This window comes from Salvelinus fontinalis, chromosome 2 (genome assembly GCF_029448725.1).
Source record: "Salvelinus fontinalis isolate EN_2023a chromosome 2, ASM2944872v1, whole genome shotgun sequence".
Lineage (NCBI taxonomy): Eukaryota > Metazoa > Chordata > Actinopteri > Salmoniformes > Salmonidae > Salvelinus > Salvelinus fontinalis.
The window spans coordinates 62,323,420-62,337,388 of record NC_074666.1 but is presented as its reverse complement, the minus strand read 5'-3'; the positions used below and the strand labels follow the sequence as shown (position 1 = coordinate 62,337,388).

General features: G+C 39.4%; 1 protein-coding gene across 2 annotated transcripts in view; it reads right to left on the bottom strand.

Moving 5' to 3' along the window:
• LOC129822812 (BEN domain-containing protein 4-like) overlaps positions 1-13,969 on the bottom strand; it is a 42,558-nt gene that overhangs the window by 5,393 nt on the left and 23,196 nt on the right. Inside the window, exon 5 of one of the 2 annotated variants that reach the window (XM_055881248.1) lies at positions 3,410-3,858. The exons of the other annotated variant lie outside the window; for it this stretch is intronic. Coding sequence (XP_055737223.1) covers positions 3,766-3,858 — 93 coding nt within the window. The 3' untranslated portion in view covers positions 3,410-3,765. Of the gene's footprint in view, positions 1-3,409; positions 3,859-13,969 lie in introns of those variants that run through there. 2 annotated transcript variants of the gene reach the window in all.

Here is a 13,969-nt window from a genome sequence, read left to right as displayed (position 1 = left end):
TACCATAAAGGCCTGATGGGTTGAGCGTTGCAGAGATGGTTGTCCTTCTGGAAGGTTCTCCCATATCCACAGAGGAACTCTGGAGCTCTGTCAGAGTGACCACTGTGTTCTTGGTCACCTCTCGGACCAAGGCCCTTTTCCCAGATTGCTCAGTTTGGCCGGGCGGCCAGCTATAGGAAGAGTCTTGGTGGTTCCAAACGTCTTCCATTTAAGAATGATGGAGGCCACTGTGTTCTTGGGGACTTTCAATGCTGTAGAAACATCTCAAGGATGATCAATGGAAACAGGATGCAACTGAGCACAATTTTGAGTCTCATAGCAAAGGGTCTGAATACTTATGTAAATAAGCTATTTCTGTTTGATTTTTTAAAATACATTTGCAAAAAGTATCACTGATTGCAGTGATAAAAGCACATTTCATTGGAGATGACAGTCAGACAGAAGTTATGCCAGGACAATAGACACGTCTCACCGGCTGCCAAAGCACCGTTCCTCCCGCCCAGTTGCAGCGAGGGCGCCATGGTTAGCTAGCTGTCTGTGCTCATAAATAAATACATTTTAGAATAAGGCTGTAATGTAACAAAATGTGGAAAAAGGGAAGGAGTCTGAATACTTTCCGAATGCACTATAGCTACTGCACAACTGAGTTGAAAATCACTTAAAGGGAGTCAGCGACAGCATCCCACAAGATCAATAGATACATCCACTCCCCTATTTTAAATGTATATGTATATTTTTTCTTAAAGGCTTTTAAAGTGATTGTTTACTCCAAAATCAAAGTGTGTCAGTTTGTCAGAGATAAATCCATTATCCAAGACCTCTCCATCATGTTCGACAACTCCGTGGTGCCCTCCTCCCAGGGTGCAAAGAACCTTGGTGTGACCCTGGACAACAACACCCTGTTGTTCTCTGCAAACATCAATGCAGTGACTCGCTCTTGCAGGTTCATGCTCAACAACATCTGTAGAGTACGACTTTTCCTCACACAAGAAGCGGTGCAGGTCCTAATCCAGGCACTCGTCATATCTCGTCTGGTCTACTGCAACTCTCTGTTGACTGGTCTCCCCGCTTGTAATTTATCCAGAACGCCACAGCCCATTTGGTGTTCAACCTTCCCAAGTTCTCCCATGTCACCCTGTTCCTCTGCACACTCCACTGGCTTCCAGTCGAAGCTCGGATCCACAACAAGACCATGGTGCTTGCCTACGGAACAGCAAGGGGAAGTGCCTCTCCCTACCTTCAGACTATGCTCAAACCCTCCATGAACAAAAATATAAATGCAACATGCAACAATTTCAAATATTTTATTGAGTTACAGTTTATATAAGTAAATCAGTCAATTTAAATAAATTCATTTGGCCCTAATCTATGAATTTCACATGACTTGGAATACAGATATGTTGGTCACAGATACCTTGGAAAAAAGGTAGGGGCGCGGATCAGAAAACTACTCAGTATCTGGTGTGACTACCATTTGCCTCACACAGCGTGACACATCTCCTTTGCATAGAGTTGATCAGGATGTTGATTGTGGAATGTTGTCCCACTGCTCTTCAATGGCTGTGCAAAGTTGCTGGATATTGGCGGGAACTGGAACACGCTGTCATACATGTTGATTCAGAGCAACCCAAACAGGCTTAATGGGTGACATGTCTGGTGAGAATGCAGACCATGGAAGAACAGGGCCATTTTCAGCTTCGAGGAATTGTGTACAGATCCTTGCGACTTGGGGCCGTGCATTAACATGCTGAAACAGGAGGTGATGGCGGCAGATGAATGACACAACAATGGGTCTCAGGATATTGTCACATTGTCCCTGCATTCAAATTTCCATCGGTAAAATGCTATTTTTTCCGTAGGGGCACTAAGTTTACAACATTGACATCAGCAAACCACTCGCCCACACGACGCCATACACGCTGTCTGCCATCTGCCCAGTACAGTTGAAACTGGAGAAGAGCACACTTTTTCAGTGGTCATCAAAGGTGAGCATTTGCCCCTGAAGTTGGTTACGACGCCGAACTGCAGTCAGGTCAAGAACCTGGTGAGGACGACGAGCACACAGATGAGCTTCCCTGAGATGGTTTCTGACAGTTTGTGCAGAAATTCTTTTGGTTTGCAAACCCAGTTTCATCAGCTGTACGGGTGGCTGGTTCCAGGTGAAGAAGCCGGATGTGGAGGTACAGGGCTGGCGTGGGTTACACGTGGTCTGCGGTTGTGAGGCCGGTTGGATGTTCTGCCATATTCTCTGAATCGGTAGAGAAATTAACATAAAATTGTCTGGCAACAGCTCTGGTGGACAACTTGAGACTCTGTGTCATTGTGTTTTGTGACACATCTGTGCATTTTAGAGTGACCTTTTATTGTCCCCAGCACAAAGTGTACCTATGTAGTGATAATGCTGTTTAATCAGCTTTTTGATATGCCACGCCTGTTAGGTGGATGGATTATCTTGGCAAAGGAGAAAGACTCACTAAAAGGCATATAAACACATTTGGTGCACAAAATTTGAGAAAGCATTTTGTGAGTGTGGAAAATGTCTGGGATCTTTTATTTCAGCTCATGAAACATGGGACAAACATTGCATGTTGTGTTTATAATTTTGTTCAGTGTACAGTGGTTCGTCCTTTAAAAGCACCTTTAAAAGCTGCAGGGAACTGCGCAGCTTGCATGGTGCTGCAGAATTCTATGGTGTGTCAACCATTGTGTCTATGGTGTGTCAACCATAGTGTCAACCACTGGTACCAATAATGCTAGTTAGTGCTAGTTTGACCACCAGAGGAGATCCTTGAGAAGCATTTGACAGCCGTCAATAGTGGCTGTACTAGAGAATTTGAAAACCTTTTTTTGTAAGAACATATTATATGGGACTGATTTTAAGAAATGTTGCTTAATTAATTAGCTTAATATTATGGTGTTTCTATTCCAAGAAAAACAGAAAACCCTCAGGGTTCCGTTAGGATGGAACAGAAGATATGGCGCTGTACAACGTGACGGTCGGGAGTAGGCTACAGTACTGTTCAATTTAGCTAAAGAATCGCTGTGTCGTGCGGAGAGGCCAGTCGTGTATAGCCGTACCTGAAATTTTGGTGACCTTTTCTTATGCTTTTGAGACACGGTTCAATCCCTCCTTGGGGCGCTACTTGATTGAGTAAATAAAACACTAAACAATCACAATACAGTAACTACTGGTCACTCTATTATGTATTATTATTCTAATATGTATTTATTATAGAATTTTGTCAGTTATTATGATAAACCATTAAGCTGAACTTTTCCTCCCCCCCATCTCTCTATTTTTCAGCTAAGATGACAAAACCTGCACATGGTCCAATGGTTGCAGGTCTGCCAACTTCCTTCTGGTCACACATTGTATTCCGATAAATATCCAATAAAGCAAAGACATTGCTTTAACTGTGAATGTACTTTATTGCAGATATTTTCCTCAAATAAAATGAAGCATAGACAAAATAAACAAGTTATTACAATTTATTTACATTGGGTCTAATGTGTTTGTGAGAGAGCGAGGCATGTTTTTCAACTCACATTAATGTACACATTAAGCAACAGTATTTTACAATATTATCAAGCACACTTTGATTTGATAGATGTTTAGAGTAATTATGCAGACATTGATCATGGATATATAGGAGTAGATATCTTCAACCCTCAAATAAAATGGAGCATACATAAAATAAACAAGTAATTACAACTTATTTGCATTGTGGATAATGAGTGTGTGTGTATATGTTTTATTTTTCCTTGTCAGCCACCCATCTCTGCTTTGTCAGTCTTGATAGGCCCAGTGTATGCACTTCTGGGTGAGGCTGTCAGGCAGTGGTGGAGTACATGGCAGATCTGAAAGAGAAATGCACAAAGTGACAGTAAGTATATAGCTCAACAACATCTCTGTGTGTACATCTGTTGGTGGGAATCCTCAAAAGTTTCTCCATTCACGGCCTGTGTAATAGGAACTGGTGCAGCTGATAAATGAAATACCAAAGCAGAGGACTGCTGTGACTGCAGCTGAACTGCTGGCGGTGGCAGATCTAAAAGAGAGAGGCACCATTTTCTTAACTGACAATAATCATACAACTACAGTGGCTTGCGAAAGTATTCACCCCCTCTTTGCATTTTTCCTATTTTGTTGCCTTACAACCTGGAATTAAAATTGATTTGGGGGGGGGGGGGGGTCTGTCATTTGATTTCCACAACATGCCTACCACTTTGAAGATGCAAAATATTTTTTTGTGTGAAACAAACAAGAAATACGTTTTAAAAAACGGACAACTTGAGCATGCATAACTATTCACCCCCCCAAAGTCAATACTTTGTAGAGCCACCTTTTTCAGCAATTACAGCTGCAAGTCTCTTGGGGTATGTCTCTGTAAGCTTGGCAAATCTAGCTACTGTGAAACTGCTCCAGCTCCTTCAAGTTGGATGGGTTCCGCCGGTGTACAGCAATCTTTAAGTCATTCCACAGATTCTCAATTGGATTGAGGTCTGGGCTTTGACTAGGCCATTCCAAGACATGTAAATGTTTCCCCTTAAACCAATCGAGTGTTGCTTTAGCAGTATGCTTAGGGTCATTGTCCTGCTGGAAGGTGAACCTCCATCCCAGTCTCAAATCTCTGGAAGACAAACAGGTTTCCCTCAAGAATTTCCCTGTATTTAGTGCCATCCATCATTTCTTCAATTCTGACCAGTTTCTCTGTCCCTGCTGATGAAAAACATCTCCATAGAATGATGCTGCCACCACCATGCTTCACTGTGGGGATGGTGTTCTCGGGGTGATGTGAGGTATTGGGTTTGCGTCAGAAACAGCATCTTCATTGATGGCCCTTCCTTGATGGCTCAGATTTAGTCTCACTTGACCAGAGTACCTTCTTCAATATGTTTGGGGAGTCTCCCACATGCCTTTTGACGAACACCAAACGCGTTTGGTATCAAATATTCAAATAGTCAGATCTGGACTGACAAGTAGGCTAAATCATGTGAAGTTACAAACCTCTAGGGCTTAGTCTACAAGTTCAATAAAGGATGCAGGACATGAGCTCGAGGACCATGCCTCATGACTACCTGGCCTGATGACTCCTGGCTTTCCCTGACTCCAATCTACCTAGTCGTGCTGCTGATCCAGTCTCTGCTGTTTCTGTCTGCAGCTATGGAACCCTGACCTGCCCAAGGCTCACCGGAGGTACTACCTTGTCCCAGACCCGCTGTTTGATCCTATATTTCTCTACCGGACCTACTGTCTCAACCTCTAAATGCTCAGCTATGAAGAGCCAACTGTCATTTACTCCTGAGGTGCTGAACTATTGCAACCTCTATTATTTGACACTGCTGGTCATCTATGAACATTGTGAACAAACATCTTGAAGAATAATCTGACCTAAATGGCTGTACTCTTATATAATCTCCACCAGCACAGCCAGAAGAGGACTGGCCACCCCTCAGAGGCTGGTTCCTCTCCAGGTTTCTTCCTAGGTTCCTGCCTTTCTAGGGAGTTTTTCCTAGACATGGTGCTTGCGTTGCTTGCTCTTTGGGGTTTTTAGGCTGGGTATCTGTCTAAGCACTTTGTGACAACTGCTGATGTAAAAGGGGCTTTATAAAATACATTTGATAGATTGCTTGTATATAACTAGTTTATCTAGCGTGTCCTGTGTTGCATATAATCGATGCGGTGCGCATTCGCGAAAAAGGTACCTAGCCATAAACATCAATGCCTTTCTTAAAATCAATACACAAGTATATATTTTTAAACCTGCATAATATTGCCTGCTAACATGAATTTCTTTGTCACTTCTCTTGCAACAGAGTCAGGGTATGTATATGCAGCAGTTTGGGCCGCCTGGCTCGTTGCGAACTGTGTGAAGACTATTTCTTCCTAACAAAGACAGCCAACTTCGCCAAACGGGGGATGATTTAACAAAAGCACATTTGCAAAAAAAAAGCACAAATGTTGCAACGACTGTACCTAACCATAAACATCAATGCCTTTCTTAAAATCAATACACAGCAGTATATATTTTTAAACCTGCATATTTAGCTAAAAGAAATACAGGTAAGCAGGCAATATTAACCTGGTGAAATTGTGTGACTTCTCTTGCGTTCATTGCACGCAAAGTCAGGGTATATGGAACAGTTTGGGCCGCCTGGCTCGTTGCGAACTAATTTGCCAGAATTTTACGTAATTATGACATAACATTGAAGGTTGTGGAATGTAACATGAATATTTAGACTTATGGATGCCACTCGTTAGATAAAATATGTAATGGTTCCGTATTTCACTGAAAGAATAAATGTTTAGTTTTCGAGATGATCGTTTCCGGATTCAACCATATGAATGACCTAAGGCTCGTATTTATGTTATAATTAAGTCTATGATTTGATAGAGCAGTCTGACTGAGCGATGGTAGGCACCAGCAGGCTCGCAAGCATTCATTCAAACAGCACTTAAGTGCGTTTTGCCAGCAGCTCTGCTGTTTATGACTTCAAGCCTATCAACTCCCGAGATTAGGCTGGTGTAACCGATGTGAAATGGCTAACTAGTTAGCGGGGTGCGCGCTAATAGCGTTTCAAAAATCTTGGAGTAGTTGTTCCCCTTGCTCTGCATGGGTAACGCTGCTTCGAGGGTGGCTGTTGTCGATGTGTTCCTCGTTCGAGCCCAGGTAGGAGCGAGGAGAGGGACGGAAGCTATACTGTTACACTGGCAATACTAAAGTGCCTATAAGAACATCCAATAATGAGAGAGAAATAGAGAGAAATAGTCCTATAATTGCTATAATAACTACAACCTAAAACCTCTTACCTGGGAATATTGAAGACTCATGTTAAAAGGAAGCACCAGCTTTCATATGTTCTCATGTTCTGAGCAAGGAACTTAAACGTTAGCTTTCTTACATGGCACATATTGCACTTTTACTTTCTTCTCCAACACTTTGTTTTTGCATTATTTAAACCAAATTGAACATGTTTCATTATTTATTTGAAGCTAAATTGATTTTATTGATGTATTATATTAAGTTAAAATAAGTGTTCATTCAGTATTGTTGTAATTGTCATTATTACAAATAAAATAAAACAATTGGAAGATTAATCGGTATCGGCTTTTTTTGGTCCTCCAATAATCGGTATCGGAGTTGAAAAATCGAATCGGTCGACATCTACTGTATATGTCTATTTTCTTTTGAAAATCTGCCACCAAACCACACAATTCTATCTAGTGAGAGTGCACACAACCATTAACTTAATTTTGTCAAGGGACCCAACGAATAACAACGACGCTAGCCTACTGCATCCCATAAACAACCAACTTGCCAACTAGTATTAACAAAGCTATATTGTTGTCATTCAGTAATAGTGTAACGTTACTGTAGCCTACTAACGTTATACATCATATTATTATCCACCTAGCTAGTTAGTGATAGCTTAGCTAGCTCCATAGAAACAACCAATGAATGACAACAGGCTTTTAAACAAAAATATATATCTATCTAGCTTGTTTGATTGCATGTAAAACAACTTTACAGATGAGTACAAAGTTTGAAAACAAAGTTGACTTACCAGTATGCTGCTCTCTCGGGAACTAGAGTGAGGCATCCAGATATGAGGTTAGCTAGCGTTGTTAGCATTAGCTAGCATGTTAGATATGAAAGTATCTATCCAGCAACAATGTTGAGGTCAAAAACGAAAGAAAACATGGTAAGCCATGCTGACTTCGTAAAATAAATCAAATCGGCCTAGAGCGAGGCATCCTGATACGAGGTTAGCTAGCCCCGTTAACATTAGCTAGCTAGCATCGCCAGTATTTTAGATATGAATGTATCTATCCAGCAACAATCTCGAGGTCAAAAACAAAATAAACTATATTAAGCCATGCTGACTTCGTGAGATAAATAATTAACAGATTGAACGTACATTTCTGTGACTAACTAGCTAGTGACTAACTTTAGCTTGCCAGCTCAGTGACCGGTGATGCACCTATTCCTGTTTACAAAGTGTGCGTCCCTCCCTCAGGTCTTTACAACTAGAATTAGAACAGACTTACACGGATCTGGCAAAGGGCGCCTTTGTAAGGTCAAGAGCAAAATTGATTGAAGAGGGGGAAAAACACTAGTTACTTTTTTGCACTTGAAAAGAGAAACTACAAAAGAAAATCTATAACTGCACTCAAAATTAACGATGTTTTATGCAAAGATCCCATTACAATATCATCATTTGTCAATTCCTTTTATGAAAACCTTTACAGCTCTCAATTTCAGGAAGATGGTTGTGAAAGCTACATTTGCCACATTCAGAATTACAGTGGGGCAAAAAAGTATTTAGTCAGCCACCAATTGTGCAAGTTCTCCCACTTAAAAAGATGAGAGAGGCCTGTAATTTTTATCATAGGTACACTTCAACTATGACAGACAAAATGAGAGATTTTATTTCAAGAAAATCACATTGTAGGATTTTTTATGAATTTATTTGCAAATTATTGTGGAAAATAAGTATTTAGTCACATACAAACAAGCAAGATTTCTGGCTCTCACAGACCTGTAACTTCTTCTTTAAGAGGCTCCTCTGTCCTCCACTCGTTACCTGTATTAATGGCACCTGTTTGAACTTGTTATCAGTATAAAAACACCTGTCCACAACCTCAAACAGTCACACTCCAAACTCCACTATGGCCAAGACCAAAGAGCTGTCAAAGGACACCAGAAACAAAATTGTAGACCTGCACCAGGCTGGGAAGACTGAATCTGCAATAGGTAAGCAGCTTGGTTTGAAGAAATCAACTGTGGGAGCAATTATTAGGAAATGGAAGACATACAAGACCACTGATAATCTCCCTCGATCTGGGGCTCCACGCAAGATCTCACCCCGTGGGGTCAAAATGATCACAAGAACGGTGAGCAAAAATCCCAGAACCACACGGGGGGACGTAGTGAATGACCTGCAGAGAGCTGGGACCAAAGTAACAAAGCCTACCATCAGTAACACACTACGCCGCCAGGGACTCAAATCCTGCAGTGCCAGACGTGTCCCCCTGCTTAAGCCAGTACATGTCCAGGCCCGTCTGAAGTTTGCTAGAGAGCATTTGGATGATCCAGAAGAAGATTGGGAGAATGTCATATGGTCAGATGAAACCAAAATATAACTTTTTGGTAAAAACTCATCTCGTCGTGTTTGGAGGACAAAGAATGCTGAGTTGCATCCAAAGAACACCATACCTACTGTGAAGCATGGGGGTGGAAACATCATGCTTTGGGGCTGTTTTTCTGCAAAGGGACCAGGATGACTGATCCGTGTAAAGGAAAGAATGAATGGGGCCATGTATCGTGAGATTTTGAGTGAAAACCTCCTTCCATCAGCAAGGGCATTGAAGATGAAACATGGCTGGGTTTTTCAGCATGACAATGATCCCAAACACACCGCCCGGGCAACGAAGGAGTGGCTTCGTAAGAAGCATTTCTAGGTCCTGGAGTTGCCTAGCCAGTCTCCAGATCTCAACCCCATAGAAAATCTTTGGAGGGAGTTGAAAGTCTGTGTTGCCCAGCAACAGCCCCAAAACATCACTGGAGGAGATCTGCATGGAGGAATGGGCCAAAATACCAGCAACATTGTGTGAAAACCTTGTGAAGACTTACAGAAAATGTTTGACCTCTGTCATTGCCAACAAAGGGTATATAACAAAGTATTGAGATAAACTTTTGTTATTGACCAAATACTTATTTTCCACCATAATTTGCAAATAAATTCATAAAACATCCTACAATGTGATTTTCTGGATTTTTTTTTTCATTTTGTCTGTCATAGTTGAAGTGTACCTATGATGAAAATTACAGGCCTCTCTCATCTTTTTAAGTGGGAGAACTTGCACAATTGGTGGCTGACAAAATACTTTTTTGCCCCACTGTATGTCCCTGTAATTGAGGATGATTTCCACTCAGTTTGTGATTCACCTGTGTCAAATGAAGAAATTGGAGAGGCTCTGAATTCAAGGAAAAAAGGGAAATCACCTGGTCCTGATGGCCTGAGAGTTGAATTCTATAGACAGTATTGGGAGTTGCTAGAAGACCCGATTTTCAATATGTTTCAAGATTGCATAAAAAAATGGGGAAATGGTCTCCACTATGAAACAGGGCCTTATTTAATTGATTCCGAAGCCTGATAAAGACCCTTCTCTCATTGACAATTGGAGACCAATTACTTTATTAAATGTTGATTACAAATTGATTGCTCTGCTTTATGCCAAAAGATTAAAGAAAGGAATAGATACCATTATAAATGAGACTCAAACAGGATTTATGAAGGGCCGTCACATAATCTCTAACATTCGTTTAGTCTTGGACCTTATAGATTATTCAGATGCAATTGACTCAGATGCAGTTGTCCTATTTCTGGACTTCTGTAAAGCCTTTGACACAATTGAACATGAATTTCTCTTTAGGTCTCTTAAACCTTTTGGATTTGGTGATAATTTTATTAAAGTAATTCGCATGTTTTACAAAGATATAAATAGTTCTGTGCTACTAAACCTTAATACTTCCAAAAGATTTAGTATCAACAGAAGTGTACAACAGGGATGCCCAATTTCGCCATTTTTATTCATTTTGGTTGTGGAACTTCTATCTCTAGATATTCTGAATAATGCAAATTTTTATGGCTTAACCATTTTTAACAAAGAAATCAAAATTTCCCAAATGGCTGATGATACTACTCTTTTCTTAAGAGACAAAGACCAGGTCGCACATGCCCTTAATGCTATAACTGCATTTTCTATTGCATCAGGATTAATGCTGAATGTTTCTAAATGTGAAATCTTATGTTTATTTGACTCTGATGATAAAGAAATCGAAAATATTCCTGTAAAGGACTGTGTTAAATATTTAGGAATACATCTGTCAAAAAAACACTTAGTCAGACAACATTTGAATTTCTCTCCTAAAATTAAGAGAACTAAAAATAGATTTAATAATTGGCTACAAAGAGATCTTTCTATACTTGGGAGAGTACTTCTGTCCAAGGCAGAGGGACTGTCTCGTTTTGTGTACCCCTCATTATCATTATGTGTAAATCCAGCTACTTGTAAAGAGATCAATAAGACCTTTCTTGACTTCATTCTGGAAAAATAAGTCTCACAAACTAAAGTCAGTCCTCTAATAAAACAGCTGAAGGTGGTCTGGAAGTGTTGGATTTTGTTGACATAAATAACACTTTCAAGATAAACTGGTTGAAAAAATGTTTGATCGATACTGATTCAATATGGTATTTCATTCCAAATAATGTGTTTAATAAATTGGGAGGTCTTCAATTTTTACTGAAAGTATATTCCTGAAAGATTACCTGCTAAATTGGCTAGGTTTCACCAACAAGCTTTAATGGCCTGGAAAATATGTTTCCTGCACAATTTTTCCCCTCATAAAGCTCTTGTGGAATAATTCAGACATAACTGTAAGGAATAAGTCATTGTTCTACCCCAGCTGGCATGAGAGGAATATTGACTTTGTTCTTGATATTTTCGACAACAAGGGTAATATTCTCACATATGAACAATTTATAACATTGAAAGAGTTTCCAATATCTTTCAGAGAGTTTATTTCTGTGATCAAAGCCGTTCCCAGTGGTCTAACTACACTTATGAAAAGTCATCTTCATTTTGGGAATGATCACAAAGTTTATCCAGAACTCAGATTGGAAGGCGTGGACTTACTTGAGAAGTGTTGTTGTAATAAATATATAAGACAAATTCTTCATTCACAAAACCAACTTACACTGAGAGGAAAGTTTCTGGAACATGCTTATTCCTGACATTGTCTGGAAAAATGCATGGTTAAGGCCTTACAAATACTGTATACCAAACAAAGTTAAGGAAGTGCACTTCAAAATTTTACATAAGATATATCCATGTAATTCTATGATTTCCAAATTTGTGGCTATTGATGATATCTGCGTTTTCTGTGAAAAAGAAGGTGAGAATCTGTCTCACTTGTTCTTTGAATGTAAATTTGTGTCAGAATTTTGGGAAAACCTTGCAAAGTACTTATTTACCTTTATGAACACTGCCTATATTTTTAACATGAAATATATAATATGTTACTATTGCAATGATAACAAAACCACTGAAATGATTGTTCATTTTTATATTTTTGTTGCCAAATACTTTATACACAAACAAAGATTCCAAAATTCTATACCAAAATTACAATTTTTTTTGATTGACTTTAATTATCTTATTAAAACATTAACCCTAGTGAATAACAACAAGAATAACATCTTCATGAATCATTATAATAAGATCTTTTCAGGGTGAATATAATTGCACTTAAATTGTTTATTCTTTGTATTATTTTATTTGTATTTTTATTGATATTTTGTATTTTTAAGTATTGTTAATACCTGTGTTTGGTTTGCTAGGCATGTTTGATGCAGCAATGTAAGTAGATTTTTGTATTATGAACAAAAATAATAAAACTTAAAAAAAAAAAAGGTTGCATCCCTCCCCCCTCCCACGTCCTGCATGGAGAAGCGCCACTGAGTCAACATGTGGGCAGAATTATATTACATTCGATTGGTTTACAAACCACATTGTCAGGGCGGTTTAGCAAAATAATCGATGAAGAGGAAGGAGTAGGCTGTGCTTGTAAATAAGAATTTGTTCTTAGCTGATTCCACATGTGTTATTTCATAGTTGTGATGTCTTCACTATTATTCTATTATACTATTATACTATTATACTATTATTATTACAATGTAGAAAATATGTAGAAAATATGTAGAAATGTAGAAAATGTAGAAAATAGAAGAAAATATTGTAGAAAATATTAAAAATCAAGAAAAACTCTGGAATGAGTAGGTGTGTCCAAACTTTTGACTGGTATTTGCTTAACTTCTCTGGGATAGGTGGGACGGTAGCGTCCCACGTGGCCCAAATCCAGATAAAATGTAGCGCGCCAAATTTAAACATATTACTATAAAATTCAATCTTTCATGAAATCACACACAGTGAGTGGTTGTAATCTGAAAAAGGCCAAAATAATATTTGCAAAGGCCAAAACATTTATTTCTGTTTTTTGAGGGAGAGACGCTGGGAAAATTGTGTGCCGCCCTATGGGACTTCAAATCAAATCAAATTTTATTTGTCACATACACATGGTTAGCAGATGTTAATGCGAGTGTAGCGAAATGCTTGTGCTTCTAATTCCGACAATGCAGTAATAACCAACAAGTAATCTAACCTTCCAATCACGATCGGATGTGATACATAATAATACTAATTGTGATATTATTATTATTTATTTTTTCTGGGGGATGAAACTGAAATTGCAACCAATCATGGCCGGTTGTGATACAGCCAACCTAACTTAGAAATACATTTGACGATAGAATTCTCCCCCTACCCTCCTTCCAGGCAAGTCTATTATCCAGCTACCTGCTAAAAGCCATGATGGAGCTGTACAGTCGTGGCCAAAAGTTTGGAGAATGACAGAAAAATGAATTTCCACAAAGTCTGCTGCCTCAGTGTCTTCAGATATTTGTCAGATGTTACTATGGAATACTGAAGTATAATTACAAGCATTTGATAAGTGTCAAAGGATTTTATTGACAATTACATGAAGTTGATGCAAAGACTCAATATTTGCAGTATGTACCTTTCTTTTTCAAGACCTCTGCAATCTGCCCTGGCATGCTGTCAATTAACTTCTGGTCCACATCCTGACTGATGGCAGCCCTTTCTTGCCTAATCAATGCTTGGAGTTTGTCAGAATTTGTGGGTTTTTGTTTGTCCATCTGCTTCTTGACCATTGACCACAAGTTCTCAATGGGATTAAGGTCTGGGGAGTTTCCTGGCCATGGACCCAAAATATAGATGTTTTCTTCCCCGAGCCACTTAGTTATCACTTTTGCCTCATGGCAAGGTGCTCCATCATGCTGGAAAAGGCATTGTTCATCACCAAACTGTTCCTGGATGGTTGGGGGA